This window comes from Rhinolophus hipposideros (genome assembly GCF_964194185.1).
Source record: "Rhinolophus hipposideros genome assembly, chromosome: 6".
NCBI lineage: Eukaryota > Metazoa > Chordata > Mammalia > Chiroptera > Rhinolophidae > Rhinolophus > Rhinolophus hipposideros.
Genome location: NC_138052.1, coordinates 57,256,281 through 57,278,244, shown reverse-complemented (window position 1 = coordinate 57,278,244; position 21,964 = coordinate 57,256,281). Strand labels below are relative to the sequence as shown.

Sequence of the window (21,964 nt, the reverse complement as noted above, 5' to 3'; positions counted from 1 at the left end):
AAAGTGGGGAGTGGGAAGTCTGCTTATATTCCTCTCCACCCTCTTTACATAAACACGCCAGGGTTACCAGTAACTGGAAATCATTCTTCCCTCCTCAGGATTTGCAGCCTCATTTTCTTGCTCTTTGTCCAATGAATCTCGCATCTTGAATCTGGAATTAAGGTGGTCCTAGATTAGCATCCCAAGGTGCTTGGCAGAAGCTAACAAAATTTCTCTCTGGAGAAAGGTATCTTCATCCTAGGCTTCAAATGGTTCCTACAAATAGTTTTTCAAACAGCGACCTCCAGCTGGAGATTGGAAGTCTGTCAGAGATCAGTAGAGGGTGGAGGTAGGTTCAGTACATCTGGCTGGCTGCCATGATTATGATTCTTAAGTCATTCTCTCTCTCCTGCATCCTTCTGTTCCTAGTGTTCCTGAATTGAGTCCTCCTTGTTTGCGTCGCTTCCTGAGATGATGAGAAGTTGGCTGTATAACAGCCTCTTACACAGACATGTAATAACCCTCCTATTTTTAGCCTCCAGCCTTCCTTTCTATGCCACTGCCTGTAGTTTCTGAGCCCTGCCTGGGTTCCAAGACGTGCATTAACTTGCCTTCTACATTGTATCTCCCTTAGAGGAACTTGCTAATCAAATTTCTCACCTCTTCTTATTCGTTGCTCTTTGTTGATGTCTTTCATTTGGCCTTTTATTCTTTTCCACTCACACTTCATTGGATTTCTGGAGAAATCAGTTTTTTATATATATATTTATATATATATATATATATATATATATATATATAAATATATATAAAATTCTCTACATTTATAATTATATATATAATATATATTATATATATATATAAAATTCTCTACATTTAAACAGTACTTCCACATAGTTTACAAACTTATTTGAGCATATTTATAGGAAAATTTGCTGAAAGTGGATCAAAGGATATAAACATTAAAATTTTTTTCTTCTATTGTAAAATAACCCTCTGAAGAGATTGTAGCCCACACTCTCTGCCTTAGAGCATGCTGATGCCTCTGATGGCATTTTAATCTTATTTAAATTAGTGCCTAAAATGTTTTGGAGGGAGTTACAATGTTTTTAAGATCATCCTGTAACTTCTTAGCTCTTATTTTCTAAACTGACATAAACTAAATATCTTAAAGATGGCCTTAATTGTTTTAGTTCCTGTTTTAGCTGAGGACTTTTTTTGTTTCAAGGAGTAAATTTGCCAATAAAAAGAGGAGAGCTTTATATTAATGGTTGTGAATAAATCATGTGTCAGACATAGTCAACACTATGCATGTGTACTTGTGGTAAAACATGTTTATTACTTTCTGGAGAAAAAAACAACCAATCTTCTTTCCTTGGCTAAAATTCTTGTGGTGTTTCATTTGGAGTTGTGCCTGTTGAGTCAGTTTATTCTCCAGTCCTGCCAAAAGTATTCTTTTGGCATTTTACAGATCAGTTCTTTTTACTCTTCAGAGTCCTAGAAGATTTTCTTTTCAAATGAAGAGGAAATTGAAATAATGACTGGCATCAAGAATTTAACACTTTATTTTTAACAGAAAACCAATTTTATTTTTAGTACTCTTGATTTGTTTCACTTGATTTGCCTCACTTTGTTCCAAATCATTGCATTGGTAATTCTTAATATTACTTCTAGCTTTCAGTCCATTCATCAGTGACATTAATCAATGGCTTTGAACATAGAGCTTTGTTTCAGGATGCAATTGGGAAAAAAATTAAATATATAAACTATAAAGAGAAGGCGTCATTAACTTTTTTTTTTAAGATTACTGTGTAAACAAATGCTTAAACAAAACAAATGCTTACTGTGTAAACAAAAGTAATAGTTCTTAAAGTGTGGTCTTCAGATCATCAGCAGCAGCATTACCATGGAACTAGTTAAAAATGTATGATTTTTGGTTCTACCTCAGACCTGCTATGCTAATTCAGAACATGTGGAGCTGATACTCAGCAATGTGTGTTTTAATTAATAAGTTATCCAGATCATTCTGATGCATGGTAAAGATTTCCTTAGGGATTAAGGGGATGGATTTTTAAATCAAATATCTGAATTCAAATTCCAAATTTTACTATTTAATTTAATTTGTTTAACTTTGGGCAAGTTATCTAACTTCTCTGAGTCTTAGTTTCCTTAGTTGTAAAATTGCAATATCACTTCCCTCCTTTGGATTAGAGTAAATGGGATTGTTTGTGAACAGTCTACTGTGTTTCCCAGAAAATAAGACCTAGCCGGGCAGTCAGTTTTAAGGCGTCTTTTGGAACAAAAATTAATGTAGTAAAATATAGTAAAATAAGACCGGGTCTAATATAATTATAATATAATATAGTATAGTATAATACAACATAATATGATATATACCGAATTTTATATAAGATTGGGTATAATCTAATCTAATCTAAAATACCGGGTCTTATTAATTTTTGCTACAAAAGACGAATTAGAGCTGATTGTCCAGCTAGGTCTTATTTTCAAGAAAACAAGGTACTAGTACAGGAGCTTAAAAATAATTACAGTATCCTTGCTATTAAATATATACGATAATTTAATTGATTCTATACTGTATACTATATACTATAATTTACTGATTCTAGAATACAGTTAGCCTCTATCATTATTTCTGAAATTGTGTCTTACAGTCAGATGATTAGAAAATGTCAGTTTAGCTGGTAGAGGTTTTTTTAAATTGCATAAAGTAATGGTGCATTTAAAATTCAGTGATGTCTAATTCACTGACATGTGATATATTCAAGTACATGAGCACTGTCAGGTTGGGCATGTAGTTTCAGTGTGTATTGACTGAATCCAGTTTTAGGATGGGACAAGTGTTGAATTGGCCCTGGAGAGAGCAGGCAGTCTAATCCGAGACTTTAGAAGTTGAATTTAACAAATAAATGTGAGTGGAGCTGAATATTTGATTGGGAGCATAAAGAGAAATAATCGGAAGTAATATCAAGTAACCTAAACTAAATTCATACTTTGAAAAATGATTTTTATCGATTTTCTGTATAGTTTTTCATGCTCCCCTTAAATCTGTTGTCATTAGCCTCTGGCTCACAACAAAACCACTATGGCACTTTAACAATATTCTTGCTATATCTTTGCACCCAGACATGCATGCTGAATTGAAATATGCAGGGATGAAGCCCGAGTATATGTATTTAGAATTACATATGTCCAAATCCAGGCTTTATCCCTGCATATTTCAAATAACATTTATCCAGGCTTTCCAAATACATATATTTATTATCTCTGCCAGAATCAAATTAATTACATTTGCTTTAGTTATAATTTTTAAATTAAATTACATTTCCAATGCACCTTTTAAGAAAAACATTCTTTATCAGTTACACTTTTCTTAAATAGTTATACTTCACTCCCTGCATTTATTTATATCCCTTTCTTCTTTCTGTTCTCTTCCCTTTTCTCAGTGGTCCCTGAAAGAGAGGGTAGATAGTTGACACTTCCATTTGATAATTTATATTGGGAAACATTGCTCTATTATAATCCCCATGAAGCAATACTATATACCCCAGTAAGTTATTCTTCCTGTGATTGAATGTATCCAGTAGTGAACTCTAGGCTATCTTTGGTCAGCTTTGACTTCAGCAAATTCTTTTGTTTTGGTTGGAATTTATTATTCTTTATCCACTTCCGTGTCTGCTTTTTATTATTGATGCTCTTCTGTGTCTAAGCATAAGATAATTCTTTATCCTACTACTTATCTTTATTGTTTTTTCCTGAACTCCTCTCCCTGAATTTGCAAACTAAAGAAAACATTAAGCCTATGTAAATAATTTTAAAATTCTTTTATTACAGCAAAAAAAATATATCACATAGAGCATCTGGATTTCATGAATTGTATTTCCTACTTGCCAGACTAATTTCCAAAGCGTGCTCTTATCTCATTACCACCAGGGGGTCTATGCCTGACCGAGGATCTTTTTCTTTTTTCTTTCTTTTTTTTTTTTTAGAAACTAGTGGTGGAGAATGTTGATGTGCTGACACAAATGAGGACCAGCTTTGACAAACCAGACCAGATGGCTGCACTCTTTAAAAGATTATCATGTGGGTAACTCATGATACTTTTTATAAGCCTTAAGAAGACCTTGACACTCAATATTTAGTTTTTGCTCACAATTTATAAATACAAATATAAGTAGTAAATGATGAATAGTACTCTTTAGCTTATGAAAAGAACTAGAAAAATTTTATAGTCAAAGGCTCTTTTAAGTATCTGTTTCACAAATTTCCTTACCATACTCTTAGTATCATGTGTCAGGTATTTAGTGAATATTATCAGTTAATGAACACATTAAATTTAATATAGTAAATCTGTATTAATTTAGACTAAAGGAGAATTAACTTGTGAGTCTGTAACTTTCTAAAAATCAACTTGATTGAGGTATAATTTACATATAATAAAATGCACACATTTAAGTGAACTGTGTGGTGGATTTTCACAAATGTATATATCAATGTAACCATTACCACAGTGGAGATCCAGAGCAGTTCCGTCACCTCGGAAAGTTTCCTCATATCCCTTTATGGTCAGTCTCACTCTGGGCCCCCAAACCCATACAATGACTCACGTGATTTCTGTCATTAAAAATTAAATTTACTGTTCTACAACTAAATATAAATGGAATCACACAGTATATAACAGTATATACTCTTTTGTGTCTGATTTCTTTTATTTAGCATGTTTTTGAGATTCACCCATCTGTGTTAAGTGAATCAGTACTTTTTTCCTTTTTATTGCTAACTAGTATTCATTGCATGAACCTGAGCCTACAACTCTAAAAATACTTCTTTTTCATGTCTTGTTGACATTGATTCTTTGTGGGAGATATACTGTGAAATAATAGTGAATCTTAAATATTTATTAAAGTTTGTTTAGCCAGGTAAGTATTTTAGATGCACTTGAATTAATTTTATTTTCATTTGCTTTTTGTACTTGAACTCAGTTATAATTAAAAACTATTTTAAAGTCATACTTCTTAGTGGTTCATTTAAAAGCCTTCCCAATATTAAAAAATTAATGAAATCCCAAATTAAAGATTGTATTTGAGAAAACCAGAGAAAGAGTTTATTTTCCCAAATAAAAAACAATCCTTAAGAAAATTAAAGCCATTCATGTTTTACATTCCTCTCCTTTGGTATTTTTCTTTTAAATATTTTGCAACTATATCCAATTTTATAAAGCTATAAAATGATTTTGAGGATCACTTACTAGGCTATCTTATCCTGCTTTAAAAAATATAAACTTATTTAATACAAATTGGTATAAAATTATACTACAGGTTGTGTTGTAGAACAGATCAGTGTTTGCCAGAAATATAATGGGAATGCAGTGATGGAATTTTTGGGGGTGATGAAAGTGTTCATCGCAGTGGTGATGGTAGTAACACAAATCTACACATGTTAAAAAATTTTTCCTAGAGCTATACACCAGAAAGGTGAAAAAAGATCAGGTTTACTGTATGGTACTTTAAAAATGAAATTTAAAAAATGAAGAAAAGATTGACTTGGTAGCATAGAGGAAGGAGGAGTGTGAGTAAATACTTAGTGGAAATTACTAAATATCTACCTGATCACTTTTGTTCATTGTTTTACTATACACTTGTATTTTCTAGTCTTTTTTTTCTTTATTCTTAACCTTTTTTTTCATGTTTCTCACATTTTTTAATACTCATTTGACCACCCAACTAGCCTTAACCCTAGTTAACTTTCTAATAAACAACATTTGACAATATCATCTGGTTAGAAACAACTAATCCACTGACTGTTTACTCTTAGTTTAACTCTCCTATTTCTGGAATTGAAATAAAATTCCAAGAATTTGCAGGTTTTCAAAGTAAAATCCATACTCCTTTATCTAGATTCTGTTTACTTGAATTTTGTGTGTAATAGTGGTGATTCATGACTCGTGGAATAGGCCAAAATCAAAATCTGAATTGTTGAGTCTTCATGACCTATGTATATCAAATTTATCTTCTAGTGGAATTTATTAAGTCTTTTTTTTGTGATATGGAAAAAAGATTACTCGATAGTGGCTTATTTAGGGAAACAGAGAGCTACTTTCAGTTGAACTGTTTTTTAGAATGCCCTCTTATTTAGTTACCTTTCTTATATTTAGTTACCTTTCTGCTTCCTTCACCTCATATCTAGAAGTTGAAGTACTTTTGTAACTGATTTTCACAGTCAATACACACGTTCTTTTAAATACCTTTAAAAAGAAAAAGCAGTGTAATTTGTTGAAAGTATTTCTGAATTGGGAGGCAATCTGAAATTAATTTTCTGTTTTAGGCTTTCTAAATATGTGACTTGAGCAAATTTAATAATGTCCCTATTCCTTACATTCTAGTCTCTGACACTATGTTTCTGGAGGTTAGGTTCATCACTTTACTGGCTCCCATATCGCAGACCTTTATTTTCGTGTTTTCTTTCAGTAGTAATTCCTTTTACAAACTCATTCCACTCACTTTTGCCCTGACCTTGCCACCATCTACAAACCTACCAGTTGACTCTAAACACCTTTGAGCTTTGGATGTTATCACCTGAATTTGTTGCAATGGTAAAGTCTCGAATTTGAAACTCCACTCTTAGACCATAGTCATGTCTTCCAGTTCTCCCATCCTTTACTCCTTATTAAATTTTTTTTCTAGCTCATTGAAACTTTGCTATCTTTCAAGTTTTCCAATCAGCCCCTTCCTGGCTTACTTATCCAGTCTGGATTATAAATTTTGATAGTGATTTTAATTGCTTCCTCCTCTGTACTATCATACCCTTGACTGTCTGCTACATTCATCATCCCAAGCAATTTCACTGATTCGAAAGTCTTCTGCTCCCTGCAAGCCCAGGTACTGCTTGTGAAATGACACTTTTAAGTCTGTAGTTAAATCTGCCTCTTACTCATCCTATCACTCTTCATATTGCCAAATTTTTTAATGTTTAACTACCTTGTATTCACTGTTTCGTCTCCCCAATTCTCTATTCTCAGTATATTAATGCTATAATATGGCTACTTTACCTTTCTTCCTCACTTATTCTACTTGATTTTTCTGTAGTGTTTATCTCTTTTATACTCCTTTTTATTTATGTTTTTCTCTTCATATGTCAATAATTTTACCTCTATTTTCTTTTTCTTTTTTAAGTCATTGTTCTATAATCTTACTAGGGAAATATATCTAGTCTTATTTATCTGTATGTCTTAAATATTCATCCCCAGCCTTGACTCTCTCTGTTGAGCTCCAGATGTTTAACACCCAAGTGCTAGGTTTGACCAGGGGATCTCAAAGTGTGGTTGGTGGACCAGAAACAACAAGCAACTGAATCACCTAGAAACTTGTTAAGAATGTAAATTATTCTGTCCCACCCCAGCCAGACCTACTGAATCACATTGCTGAAGCCCAGTAGGTGATTCTGATTTGCACTAAAGTTTGAGAAACATTGTTAGACGTCTTCATGTATGTGGCCCATCGATACTTCACAACATGTCTGCAACAGGAAGGATCTTCCCCTCGTGAGAGGTGTAACTAGGTGGGGAGAAAAAGCCTGATCTTCTTTCTCATTATTTCCTTGCCAGTGACTCACCCAAGAAAACTTGGGTGTTCTCCCTTACTCTTCCTGTTGTATTCTACATCTAATAGCTATATCTTGCAGATCAGAGTTTGCAAATTGGTGGGTCACATTTGGCCCCAAAATGTGCTTTGTGTGGCCCTATGCTGCATTAAGTTTAAAAAAAAAAAATGGGGTCATTATATTTAAAATGGGATATTTTGCATGAAAATCTAAACGTCTGGTTTCCCTCCACCAAAAAACGAAAACAGAAACCTGGGCAGTATTTCCCCACGTGGCTGCACCTGAGTTGCAGTTGCCCCCTTTAGAAATTTTTTTCTCTAGTTTTCCCACTTAACTGCCCTGTCTTTCACTTTGTCTACTTCACTGTTACCTGCTGTAGGTGTTTGAACTTGTAACTCCTACTTCATCCAACCTCTTAAATCCCAAATCTCTTCCTGTGGCTCTCCTAAGGCATTATCAGCGTTGGTGAATTACAGTCATGGCTTCCTAACATACACTAGTAAGTCCTCTTTTTCTAACCTGTCTCCCACATTCAGAGTCAAAATTTTAAATACTTTTTTTCATAGGGTGGCATTCAAAAGACATTTGGATTAAGTTCACATCTAGCCATTCTTTCCGCTTCTTTTCCCCCCCACTGTCTTTTCTTTGCCTGGCCCAGGCCCATGTAGCCACTGTTCTAGTATCATTAGTTTTTTGGGATGTGTCTTAGTCCATTTGGGCTCTTAACAACAAAGTGTCACAGACAAGGTAGTTTGTAAACAACAGAAATTTATTTCTCACAGTTTTGGAAGTCCAAGACCATATGATGGAAGGGGCTAAGGAGCACTCTGGAGCCTCTTTTACGGCCTTAATCGAATTCTTGAGGGCTCCACCCCCCATGGCTTAAGCACCTTCTAAAGGCCCACCTCCTAATACCATCTACTTTGGGGGTTAGAATTTTAATGAATTTTATGGTGACACAGACATTCAGACCATAGTAGGATGTTAATGGAAATTATGCGGGATGAGGAGAGGTGCCCATGGTCAAATAAGTTTGGCAAATAACCAATTGAACAATAAGTTAAAAAATGTTTCTTACTGTGAAGTTTCTCAGAATTTGTAATTTGTCATTGTTGTACGTATTCAAGAGGAGGTTGTGAAATGCAGTTTTTGCATATTTATTTGATTAAATTCTGGGTAACAAATTCTTGGAAAGTATATGATATCACAGTATTTATTTTCTGATTATTCACCTTATTCTCTGCCATTCCTTTTTCTGGGTTTGCTATTTTGTTTGCTCGCTTGGAATGCCCTTCTCTTACTCCTTTATGCCCAACGTAGATGACCTTTTCTCAGAGATCTCTTTCCTTTCACCCTCATTTTTTCTTTCCTTTTCTTGACAATAATTTCCGAGTCTCATTTCTTGAATAATCATTGAATGTCTTCTCATATTTTGGGTCTCAGGTACTCTGGTGAGTGCAAGAGACTGATATAAAGAGTAGTAAGAGTGGCTCCTGCTATATGGAATTTATAACATGTGTCCTAAATCATTTTTTAGCACTACTATTTTAAGTCTTATCACATTTTGGCTTATGTTAGGCCTATTCATGTGTTTTAATAAAAGGTACTCATAAAGCTTTAAAGAAAATATACAGGAGGTAGAAATTACTTTCTAACAAAACATTTCTCTGCAGTCCTACTCTTCAAAGGTAACTACACTGAACAGTTTTCTATACACCTTTCTAGAAATGTATTACGTGTATTCAAATACATCTTTTTCTCTCACATAAACGGGATCATATTTTGTTAGTTTTCTTGGTAGTTCACTGAGACTGTTCCTTAAGGTCTAGATTATTATTCTGTTTATTTGTATTCTTACATTGTCAATGCCTTGTATATGGGGAGTAATTCAATAAATGTTTGTTGGCTTTTTAAAATATGAAGGTGTTGATCCTTTTGATCCTAATCTCCCTTGATTTCATTAAGCAAGTAATAATTTCCAGAGTAATGCCCTGTAATCAAAATGTAAGTGATCAAATCCATTCATAATTGTTAGCAACCTGCTCTTGCCAAAACTGCTTGAGATCTCAGTAGTGATGTTTTGTTTCTGGACTGGACCTCAACAACTTAAGAATTCAGCATCTTCAGGTTCAGGGTCATTTGAGCATTAAACTCATATCCACTCTGATCAGCTTCCTCTCTTCTCCCCTTAATCTCTCTCTCTTTCCTCCTACCTCTACCATTTCTGAGATAGGATTATACAGGTGGCTACCTATGTGATTTTTTTTTTCAAGATTCTGGTGAACCATCTAAACCATTTTAAAGAATAGAGTATACTGCATTTGAAGTAAACTATAATTTTCTTAATTTTAATCAGACTTCAATATATTTGCCTCTTTAATCATTTGTTATAATCAAATTGCTATTAGTTGTGCCTTTTATCATGGGAATTTTATGACTAAGTGTTTTCTCCAAGGTTAAGAAAGAATCCAGTTCACACTCTTTTTTTCTCCCCTTTCTTCAAATTTAGCTGTTGACAGTGTCTTGAAGAGGATGACAATAATTGGTGTAATTTTATCCTTCCGCTCATTGGCTCAAGAAGCACTTAGAGATGTAAGAAACTATTATAAGTACATACACTATATCCAAATAATCTATTTTAATTTCCCAGAAATTAAAAGTTATTCTATATTTATAGTTGGCAGTGATATAATTAAAATTCCAATTTTCATAGTTATCTAAAGTACAGAGAAATTAAAGTTATTTAAACTTATTTTTGTTTTGGTATCTGAAATTCGGGGAGTATAACTTGCCTAAATATTGTACTATTTTTTCAGTTTTACTCTTCATTAAAGCACTTTTCATTTTTGACTCAGTTTAGCATTTACTCTTCATTAAAGCACTTTTCATTTTGACTCAGTTTAGCATTGAATACATATCATTTCTATGTATGTACTTTAGAAAATCACATGAAAATAAAGTAAAATAATTTTTATGAAAACTTGAAGTAATTGAGTGGTAATATTTCATGAATTTGGAGGTTGCCATTTAAAAATAATTCTACTTTTCTTATTTGTTGTCCTGCCTAGGTCTTGTCCTATCACATTCCTTTTCTTGTAAGTTCAATTGAAGATTTCAAGGATCACATTCCAAGGGAAACTGATATGAAGGTAATAAAACTTCTATTTGGACTTTACAATTTCTCAAATGAAATATTTACGTTAAATATAAAGTAAAATTTAATAAGTCCTATACTGTAAAGTTTTGATTTTAGAGTGATCAGTTGGCATGCTTCCCTTTGAAAATGCATCTGTGAGAGCTCAGCACCAAAATACCACGAAGGCATTTTGAAAGCCAGTCTTCCTTAGTCACCTATAGTAACATAAAATGGGTTGATACCAGTGTTTTTTTTCCTTAAACTGATAGTTGTTTATACATGGTCATAAGCAGAATGAGAAAGATAAGCCAGTGACATAAGAGTTGTGTTTTTTTTTTAAACAAAGCTAAATTCAGGTTTTTAAATTGATGTTTAAAAAATCTTATCAAAGGATGTTATATAATTTTTAAATTTTTTTAATATTGTTTATAATAAATGAAAGGTAGAAGGTTGGTAGCTTTACGTGAGTCCACAGTTTTTGTTTTGAAAATTTATTGATCATGAAATCCAACCACTAATCTAATGCCAGCAATGATTTACCATATCAGGGCTCAAATTTGTTTTACAAGCTTTCGTGTCTCTTGGAGTGATGATTTTATGTTTCACAAATTTCTAAAAGCACTTACTGAAAAAGGTTATTTCTTTATTCTTTTGTACGACACTCAGGTCTCTTCTCAAATTAATGCCACTCAAACATTTTAAGACTTACCTTCCATTGCTTTTTCCATCCTCTACTCTCTCCCCTTTCTTACTCGACCCGTCTCTTCATGTACCTCTATGAGATAACTACATCTTTCTGTGTGCATTCTCACATGTGTTTTGTCCTCTTAATTAATTCTACCTGAAAATCCTGCTGCTTTCTATTTCTTGCCTTTTAAATTCCTCCTTATCTTTCTCAGCCTGATTCAGTGCCACCTAAAAAACATTCCTTAATCCCTCAGTGACGATAACGATTATTTTCTTAGTGTTATCAGAAAACTTTTTTATTTGTTGTATAATTAAATGCATTCTGCCTTGTGTTATACTTGTGTTTTTCCCCTTAAATTTATTCTTGTGAATACCAAGACCTAGTTTTCTTTATTTTTGTTTCTCCCATAGTGCTTTGCACAGAATAAATATTTGAGATCAGTGATTGTCCTATGATTTTATGATTGAAAACTGTGAATAGTGGAAAATTATTTCTTAAGGAAAAACTGTAGAAAAAAAAAAGTTGTAAGAGACGTTAGACGAATCAGTCCTTGAGAAGACTCTGGTGTACAGATTATAAGAATAAAAATTAATATTCTGAGCAACCATCCAGTTCTCTTAGCACCAGACATAATTGTATTTCATTCCAGCAAACTTTAAGCAGAAGTTACTACTTTAAAAAAAAAAAATTTGTTAATAGTTTTACTGAGATATAATTCACCTATAATAAAATCGACTCATTTAAACTATACAATTCAGTGGATCTTAATATAGTCACAGAGTTGTCCAACTATCACCAATTTTAGAACATTTCCATCACCCTAAAAAGAAACCTTGTACTTATTAGCAGTCATTCCCCATTTCTTCCCATTTCCCAGCCCTAGGCAATCACTAATTTACTTTTATCTCTATCGGTTTGCCTATTCTTGTCACTTCATATAAATCATACAATATCTAGTCTTCTGGAACTGGTTTCTTCCACTTAGCATATGTTTTCTGGTTTATTCATGTGTAGTGTGTATTATTATTTCATTTTTTATTGCCAAATAATATTACATTGTATGGCTATAGCCCACATTTTATTTTTCATTCATTAATTGATAGGTCGTTTGGGTTATTTTTACTTTTTGGCTATTATAAATAATGTGAATATCCATGTACCTCTTTTTCTGTGGATACATGCTTTCATTTCTCTTGGGTATATCTCAAGAGTGGAATTGCTGGGTCAGGTGGAAATTTTGTGATTACCCTTTTGAGAAACAATCAGATTGTTTTTGAAGTAGCTGTACCATTTTGCATTCCCACCAACATTGTCTTATGGTTTCAATTTCTGTATATCCTCATCAATATTTGTTAAAATCTGTGTTCTTAATTATAGCTATTCTAGTGTGTATGAAATGGCATACACTATGTGTGTGAAATCTCATTGTTTTGGTTTGTCTTTTCCTGAGGGCAAATGATGTTGAAAATTCATGTGCTTATTGGCTGTTTGTATGTTTTCTTTGGAGAAATGTCTATTCCGATATTTTGCTCATTTTTCATATGGGTTGTTCGCCTTTTGAATTTTGAGATAAAAGAATTCTTTATATATTCTAGGTACAAGTCCATTAATAAATAAATGCTTAATTTGCAGATCATTTCTCCCATTCTGTGGGTTGTTTTTCCATTTTCTTCACAGTGTCTTCTGAAGCAAAAAAAATTTTAATTTCAAGAAGTCCAGTTTGTCTGTGTTTTTCTCTCATTGCCTCTAATTAACCATTGGCTATCAAAGACAAAGATTTATGCCTATATTTTCTTCTAGGGATTTTATAGTTTTAGCACCTATGTTTAGATCTATGATCCATTTTGAGTTAATTATTGTGCTTAGAGTGAGTAATGGATCACAAACAAATGATAATCTAGAACTTAATCCATGGCAATTATTACTTTAGTCATTAGAAATTCCTTTATCAGATTTAATCAGTACTCTCTAAAAAATTGATTATTATAAGTAATTTACCATATTTATAAATACGATTAGGCCACTATACTTTTTCGTTAAACAAGTATGAACATAAGTATAAGTCCAGTAATTTTGATTCACTTTTGTTCATTTATTTATCTCTTTTGGCTTGATGTTTTGCGTTCATGCTTCCAAGAAAAATAATAACTTTAAAATGATTCTGTTGGGATTTGCCACAGAAAGTATACAAGTTTTATTTGGCCTAACATCAGGAAGTTATAAGCAGCACAACACAAAGTACTAAATCATGTATTGAAGGTAGGTTAGTTGTGCAGTAGTCCTTGCTTCAGGCAGGTTTCCAAAATTCTCTAGTTTTTTTGTAAGCAGACTTTAAGATAAACAGTGTATCTTTTTCTTATTAAAGTGAGAGTTCTCAGAAATTTGTTAGTATATTTCTTGCTTTTTAATTCTTGTATTTTTTTATCAGGTTGCAATGAATGTGTATGAATTATCATCAGCTGCTGGATTACCTTGCGAGATTGATCCTGCCTTGGTCGTAGCTCTTTCCTCACAAAAATCAGGTAACATGCATTAGTAAATATGTAGTAATCTTAGTTAAAATTACCAGGGCAACACAGATATACATGTGATGCGTACCTATTTTTTCAAATTCCCACTTTATGTCAAGCTTTTTCTTTTTTTGGTAGGTAGAATATATCAGTGAGAAAAGACAAAGATTCCTGTCTTTGGAGCTGATGTTACAGCATAGTTATCATACAGATTAGATCATTTAAGCCATAAGACTGGCTGAGATTACTAAATCCTTTTGGTGTAGATGCAGAAGTGAAGAGAATCAGGGTCTGAGTCCTGGGACATTCACAACTTGAAGAGCTCAGGGAGAAGAGGAAGAACTACCAAAAAAGAAACTGAGAAGGAAGAACCAGGGAAGGAGAAGAAAAACCAGGAAAGAGTAGCTTCCAGGAAAGGGGGAAAAGAATGATCAGCTATGTAGAGTTAATGGGTGATGCTGATAAGAGCAGTATCAGTGGAGTTTCCAGGACAAAGGCTGATTAGAGAGGACTTAAAAGAGAATGATTACAATCCTTAAAAGGATGATTGTACAGAGAGAAAAGGAATTAGAGATAATAAGTATAAAACAACTCTCTCAATGAGTTTTACTGTAAAGTGGAGCAAAGAAATAAAATTATAGTAGCCTGAGGCATGAGTAAAATCAAGAGAAAGATTTTTTCCAGGTGGGGAAATAAAGCCTATTTTTAATTGGACTAGAGCTGCTTGCCATAAAAAGTGTACATTATTATATAATATTAAAGGTTTAAAAGACTTTAGTCCAGCCCACTGAAATGTAATATCCAGAATGCTCTATAGCTATTTCTAGGTTTGTCTACAAAGTAAATAAGATTTCATGTGTTTCTGGTAGTAAAATGCCTTTCCCTAGCCCTTTGCTGTAGCATGGTGTTCGAGGTCATCAGTTCTTTTTTGATTTAACATTACTTTTTATTTTATCATTCATGTAGTATGTTAATTATAGCCACAAGGATAATTATTACTGTTACTAATTTGTTACAGCTACATTTTCATAATAAACCAAATTTTAAAAACATATTCTGACCCTTACATTAATTTCTTACTTATATTTGGTAGTGAATAGTGGGGTAAATAGAAGTTCCCAGGTACTAGGTAACCCACAGTTTTAGTATACAGTACAGTAAATATTTTAGAAAGGATCATATCTTTAAAAAATTAGGACAATGGTAGTTATTTTCATATATATTCGTATATATTTCATATATATATTTTCATATATATCTGGTTTCTTCTGTCTTCTAAAATGGAGAGGTTGGAAATCCAGTCCACTTTACACATTTATATATTTTAAATAGTATATTTAAAATTATATTCAGATCTATTTTAGAAAAATTTAAGGATTTTTTGGATGATTGTACAGAGTAATTTGTGAGATAATAAATTTTCTAATCTGTAATATTAATAAACAGAATTTTCTTGTAAAATAATTTTATCAGTGTTCAATTAGGAAATTTTAGGATTCCAGTTATTTTAATTATATTTTCTTGCCCTATAACCTTGCAATTAAAAATAGAAAATAAAGAAAAATACTAGTGGTCCTTGAAATATGCTGATAATAGTCAAGAGTAATATATATTATTTCCATTTATTTTATGTTTCTTTTGACAAAATTGTGATTAGCTCTGTAGAGGCTCGGTAAAATATCTTATACAAAAATTAAAATTTGCCTTTTCTGGTTTTGATTATCAACTCTTAACTAATCTTAAAGAAATACCTTGGTCTTATTTTTCATTTTTCTTCCTTAGAAAACATAAGTCCAGAAGAAGAATATAAAATCGCCTGCCTCCTCATGGTCTTTGTGGCAGTGTCTCTGCCCACACTGGCCAGTAACGTGATGTCCCAGTACAGCCCTGCTATAGAAGGTAACGGCAGTTTAGAGTTGTTTGGCAATGGGAACAGTCAGGTTTTGATATGGTAGATACTTTTCAAGGAGTTGATGTTCTTTAATAATAAAATGTGGGTTAAGCTCTGCCACTTGCCAGCTGTATTACTACTTACTATCTGTGTAACCTTGATTTTTCTTTTTCTAAGCCCCAGTTTCCTGATACATATATGAAATGTATATGTGAACCTGAATGTATAGGTCAGGTGTGGCGAAGGATTGTCCAACTCTTAGGACTGTTTTAAGGATTGGATGAGAAAATGTTTGTAAAGCAGCTAAGCACTTCTTTTTTAAGTATCCAAGACAATACAAAACTGATCTAAAATTTCTTTTAGAGGTTTTTGAACGTTTGCTTGTTCAATACAGACGTAATCATTTGTTGCTCTCTCGCTACCTTTCGAAAGCACTAGTCTTCATAAAAGTGAAAGGAGAGCAAGGCAGGTTATGCCCCCAACCCTGCTTTTAATCATGCTGCTATATATGTAGATTGTGAGGTTATTAATGATTTTATGTCTTTTTTGATATTTGAGGGTCACACAGAAACCACAAACCCTATTTGCGCTTTTTCAGGGCACTGCAACAACATACATTGCTTGGCCAAAGCCATCAACCAGATCGCTGCAGCTTTGTTTACAATTCACAAAGGAAGCATTGAAGACCGTCTTAAAGAATTTTTGGCGGTATGTATAAATCAGTAGCAATCTTCATGACATTTTATAAAGAAAATGTAAAATAGCTGTGAGATGCAACAGAATAAATTCTCTTGATTAAAATAATTTAAGAAGTGTTTGGAAGGAGAAACAGATGAGGGCAGGGCATTAAGATCAAGGAATTTGGCATTTGTTTCCCCTTCGACTTAGATGTCTCTCATTTTTAGAGCTCTGCAATATGACCTTTTTTTCCTAAGCTGATATATATAGTATCCTAGAATTTTACCTAGGGTTTGAAAGAGGAAAAAACAAACCAAAGGGAAATGGAGGCAGAGAGATTGTTCCCTCTAAAAGAATGTTACTTTTTTCCATTTATTTGGAGAAAGACCTTTGTTAATGATGACAAATTCAAAAATAATAATAATACTCACTACAAAAAGAGGGTAGTTGTGCTAACTCTATACTCTCATGAAGTATGTGGCTCTTTGTTTCTATATTAGTATAGCTCTTTGTCAATGTGCTTTTTCCATATTTTACTATAAGGAGAGATGCATCATAATATAATGAACACTAGAATATTGGCTTCTTTTCAAGTTATAAATCTTGTTAACATTTTTAGAAATTTTTATTTTTTAATTTATAAAGCAAATACAGTATTAACTTGAGAAAATAACTTCTATTTCAAAGCAAACAGTATTAAGATTTAAAATTTATTCTTTCAATTTATTTCCTTTATTCAAGACTTAGTATCCTAATTTCAGTGTTCCCATTGTGAAATTTCCTTATTTGGGAACTAACAAATACAGTTACTACAGATATTGATTGAAATCATTTTTTTTAAGGACTGGTCCTGGAAAAAAAAGTCAGCTTAAAGACCAGTAAGAATATTTGATTGCATTTATTATTTTTGTGTTTATACCTAAACAGTTCTCTAAATCATTGCTTGAATGTAAAGAATCGAAGCTTATTTATTTAATTGCTCGTTATCTATATAGCCGCTGAATGATTGAAATCTGTTGCAAGTTGAAGCATACTGAAAATAAGTAACTGGTGAACGTTTCATTTAAAAAACGTATTTAAAATGTATGTGTACTTTTAAGCTTGCATCCTCCAGTCTACTGAAAATTGGCCAGGAGACAGATAAAACAACAACAAGAAATAGAGAATCTGTTTATTTACTGCTAGACATGGTAAGTCTCCTTTTAATTTTTATTAGTAAAGAAGTTTTAGTTATTAGAGATGGTCTTTTCTTGGCATTTAAGTGATTAAATAGCATAAAGAGCTGAGGTACTTTTTTGATCCCTTGTGTTCACTTCACCCAAGCCACACACCTTCTAAAAATTGCTTACATCACTTGTATTTTACCACATGGTAATCATATCAAGAAACAACAAAATAAAAGATTAGTATTACCTACAAGATATTCTTTATGAATAGTTTTTTCAACCTATTGGAAAACACTTGGACCTTACAGTTTCCCAGTGTATCAGTTTCAACTCTTCCAGTTTTCTGTATTCTGACTCCATTCTGCCCAAATCTAATAAAATAAAATCTAATAAAATACTCCAAATCTAATAAAATTTTCTGTAATTCTCTATCCTTAGTTCCTTTTTTCACTGTCTATGAATCAGCCATGCTTGTTTGTACCATGTGGCTCTTTTCTCACTTAAAATAATTTCTTTTACCTGCAGAGATTTGTGTCTTTTACCTGCAGAGATTTGTGTCTATCCTAATGATTCACCATGCTCTATAGCTCAAATGTTTTTCCAAATAGACTTTTCTGATTACTCTGGACTATGTTAGTCTTTCTTCCCTTTTGAGCTCCTCTAGAACTTAACAGCTTTCCTCTTAATTGTGGTTGATTTTATGTTTGATTTGGCTTTCTAGCTTAATCTTGGGTCTCCAGTTAGACTTGAAGATATGTTCCACATTTTAAATTTGTTTATATTGTCTTTTATAATAAATTGTTGAGGGCATTGAAAATGCACAATTGATTAATTGGTTTAATTGAAAAGTAGTGATTTTTAAGCATTTTGATAGCGTATACTATGTAACACAATTCCATTTCAGATTTTAAAGTAAAAGGAAATAATTTGTGTATTTCTAATAAAAACAATATAAAATTATGTTTTATTGTTAGTAAATGTTAGCATTATAAATAACTTGAATTCTGACACATTTTTTATAATTTTTCAGATTGTTCAGGAATCCCCATTCCTGACAATGGATCTTTTGGAATCTTGTTTTCCTTATGTCTTGCTGAGAAATGCATACCATGCTGTCTACAAGCAAAGTGTTACATCTTCTGCATAAAATATCTACTTACTGAAGAGAAGCACGCATTTTTGTTGCCTCGGTTTTACCTGTAAACTGTGGAGCTATTTTACCTTAAGGCCTGAAAAACAGTTTTGTGGATTATAAATTTCTTTCATATGGTTGTATTTTCTGATCATTGGTTTCTTAACATGGTTGTACTGCAATATACTTGGTTGATTTAGGTTGCACATTCACTGAATTCACAGAAATTATTCCTATACTTTTAGGCTATCATTTGTTTGAAAAACATACATTACCTATATGTTTTTGATATTTGATAATGAAAAAGAAAAACCTCTGCTTGTTTATTTCTGAAAAAGAATTGTATTTAGTGATTATTTTAGATAGTGATATAGCATTCATCCGTGTGTAAATTATTTCATATAGGGAAGAGTTCTGATCAGTACCTATGGTTCTTATTGAAAACAAAACTGGATGTGCATTTCTGTGATGTTATGAATACATTTCTACTTTATTTTGAAACACTTGCCAAACTAAATACTATAACACTGTATAACATTAGAAATGTTAAAGGACTGCTTAGCATTAGAAGCAGACAATGTCCCGAAATTGTAAAACAGCAGCATATGTTGTTGCTTGTATAAAGCCTAGTGATAATTTTTAGACTAACTTCCATGGTGCCCTATTGGCATTAGCACTACGATTGTACCCTGCTGTATAATAAACAATCTTAGACATTTATCACCTGTTGATACAAATGTTAGTCCCTAACCACTTTTTATATGTTTTAAATTTTTGAAATTCAAGTGTACCTGCCATAACATAAAATAAACACTAGACTGTATCACATTTTGAATGATTTCTTTAATTTGGGATCCTCAGAAATTTATTCAATAATATGAAAGTTTTAGTTTAAACTTAGTTTAAAGTAAACTTTAGTTCAGGAATGTTTAAGTATAGCCTTTGATACCAGGTTAGATATTACAAGGATTGTTTAAATGTTTTGAAAAACATTCCACTGGTAAAAATATTAAAATTAGAAAATAAAATTATGTAACATTTTTTTAAAATCAAGAACTAAAAGGAAACTTGTGTGCCATCAGCTTGCTAATTATGTCTGTGGCCAGAAGGACAGTTACTTGAAAGAAAGAGTAAGAAAATGGAATGATAGTGGAACTAGTGGAAATGTTGAGAACTACATCAGTAATGAATGGGAAAGACATAAGGGCCTGTTGTTTGGTGGTTGGCATGGTGGGCAGAGCAGGTCAGTTAGTTTAAAAACTACCGTGTTTCCCGGAAAATAAGACTGGATCTTATATTAATCTTTCCTCCAAAAGACACATTAGAGGTTAAGTTCAGGGGATGTCATCCTGAAAAATCATGTAAGGGCTTATTTTCCCGTTAGGTTTTATTTTGGGGGAAACAGTAGATGTTTTGCTCTTTGGCATTGTAAAGACTGTTTCTCAACAGGCTTGTATCTGGTATAGAACTTGTGTTCACAACTTATGAATACACTGGTAACTTGTGTTAAGATTTTTAAAAAGGTGCTGTGAACTCAGTTATAATGTTTTTCTTTGTTGAGATACAGAGAGTGAAATGAAATTGAGGTGCCACAAGATTATAATGCTATCTTGTGTATAATTTCTCCAGTCTGTATTTAAAGCAGGAAAGAGTTGTTGGTTTTTGTTAAAATTTTTCAGTGGTTCTGTGAGGATTTTTTTTAAAGGGAAGGAATTTTTACATGTAATAGTTTTAGACTTGAAATAGCCCAATTACACAGTGAACAGTTGAAACAAAGATTAAATGCTGTTTGTTTTGAAATATTAGGCTCCTAGAATAGTAATAATTTGTTGGTAATGATATGCTGAGAGGTAAAATAGGCATTTGAGTATGTGCACTTTGATTGGGATAACGTGTGGGAGGGCATAAAGATGTACATAGACATTACTTACCTCCGTTCAGGCCAAGAAAAGATCACCTTTCATAGTCATGTGAGTTGTCCCAGTTTCTTTCTCAAATACCCAAACTGACTGGTGTTCTGTTTATACTTTACACAGTCTTTCTGCCCCTCCCCCCTAAAAATTAAAAAATAAAATTAATTTGGAAAATTAAAGTTAAAAGTCAATTGACAACTATTTTTAACATCTTGTCTTAACTTTTCTTATTTTCTTCTAAACTTATGCAGGACTATACTGGTTTTGTTGTTTTCTCTACAATGATGTGGTCGTACTATGTATGGGTGTCTGTAATTTGCTTGTTACACTCAGTGGTAGAGAAAGATCTTTTGATACTCTTTTTATTGCCTCCACATATACCATCAATAATTTAACAATTTCATTTGGATGTGTTTTTTTTTCATTATAAATATCTTGTATCTATATCTTGGTGAACTTGGTCTATTATCTCCTTAGGAAATTTTCTCACAAGATAAGATTGCTTAGTGGAAGGATGTACACACTTCAAACTTTGATATATATTATTAGATTTCCCTCCCATAAGATTTTATCAGTTTTACTCCTGCCATTGTTTGTGTGTTTTCTCCACTGTTGCCAGTGCATCTTTGCCTCTTTAAAAGTGAAACATAAATTGTTTCAACTTGCATATCTTTGCTTATTAGTGAGGTGGAATATCTTTTTTGTAGATTTATTTTGTAGGTTTATTTTTACATTTATAAATTATATAAATACATATTTTATAGGTTAATTGGTTTTTTTAATGAATCACTCATTTCATTTTTTTATTATTTTTAAGTGGAATGTTCAAAGGATTTTTTCTAAAATATTAATTTAACATTATTTGCGTATATAAAATTTTTTACTACATGTATAATAGGACTGAAAATAACCCTGTACAATCTTGAATATAGTGATATGACTTAAAATATGCTAATATTGCATAGTAATTAATATTAGATGACAGCTACTTTGCTCACTGAATTTTACTTGACTTTAAAGAGGACATTGCAAATCCAAGTTTCACATTGATACAAGAACAGTATTGATATAAAAAGGATATACACCTGTTAAGAATGAAAAGATATCCAACTTAAATAGGAACCTCACAATAGATTGAAATTACACGAAGATTCTAATTCCTTTATTCTAAATTTATACTGGCTAAATAGGTGTATTATAAATTATATACGAGGTCGGACAATTAATTCGTGAGCACATCCTAGAAAAAGT

At 32.3% G+C, this 21,964-nt stretch overlaps 1 protein-coding gene across 11 annotated transcripts in view; it reads left to right on the top strand.

The window, feature by feature from the left end:
* Positions 1–19,628, top strand: part of NCKAP1 (NCK associated protein 1) — a 99,023-nt gene extending 79,395 nt beyond the window's left edge. For all 11 annotated transcript variants that reach the window (XM_081051630.1, XM_081051631.1, XM_081051629.1 and 8 more), the window contains 8 exons: positions 3,990–4,083; positions 10,109–10,191; positions 10,668–10,748; positions 13,852–13,945; positions 15,716–15,832; positions 16,423–16,532; positions 17,603–17,692; positions 18,699–19,628. In XM_081051630.1, coding sequence (XP_080907756.1) covers positions 3,990–4,083; positions 10,109–10,191; positions 10,668–10,748; positions 13,852–13,945; positions 15,716–15,832; positions 16,423–16,532; positions 17,603–17,692; positions 18,699–18,815 — 786 coding nt within the window. In that variant the 3' untranslated portion in view covers positions 18,816–19,628. The remainder of the gene's footprint in view (positions 1–3,989; positions 4,084–10,108; positions 10,192–10,667; positions 10,749–13,851; positions 13,946–15,715; positions 15,833–16,422; positions 16,533–17,602; positions 17,693–18,698) is intronic.
* Positions 19,629–21,964: the final 2,336 nt, after the last annotated feature.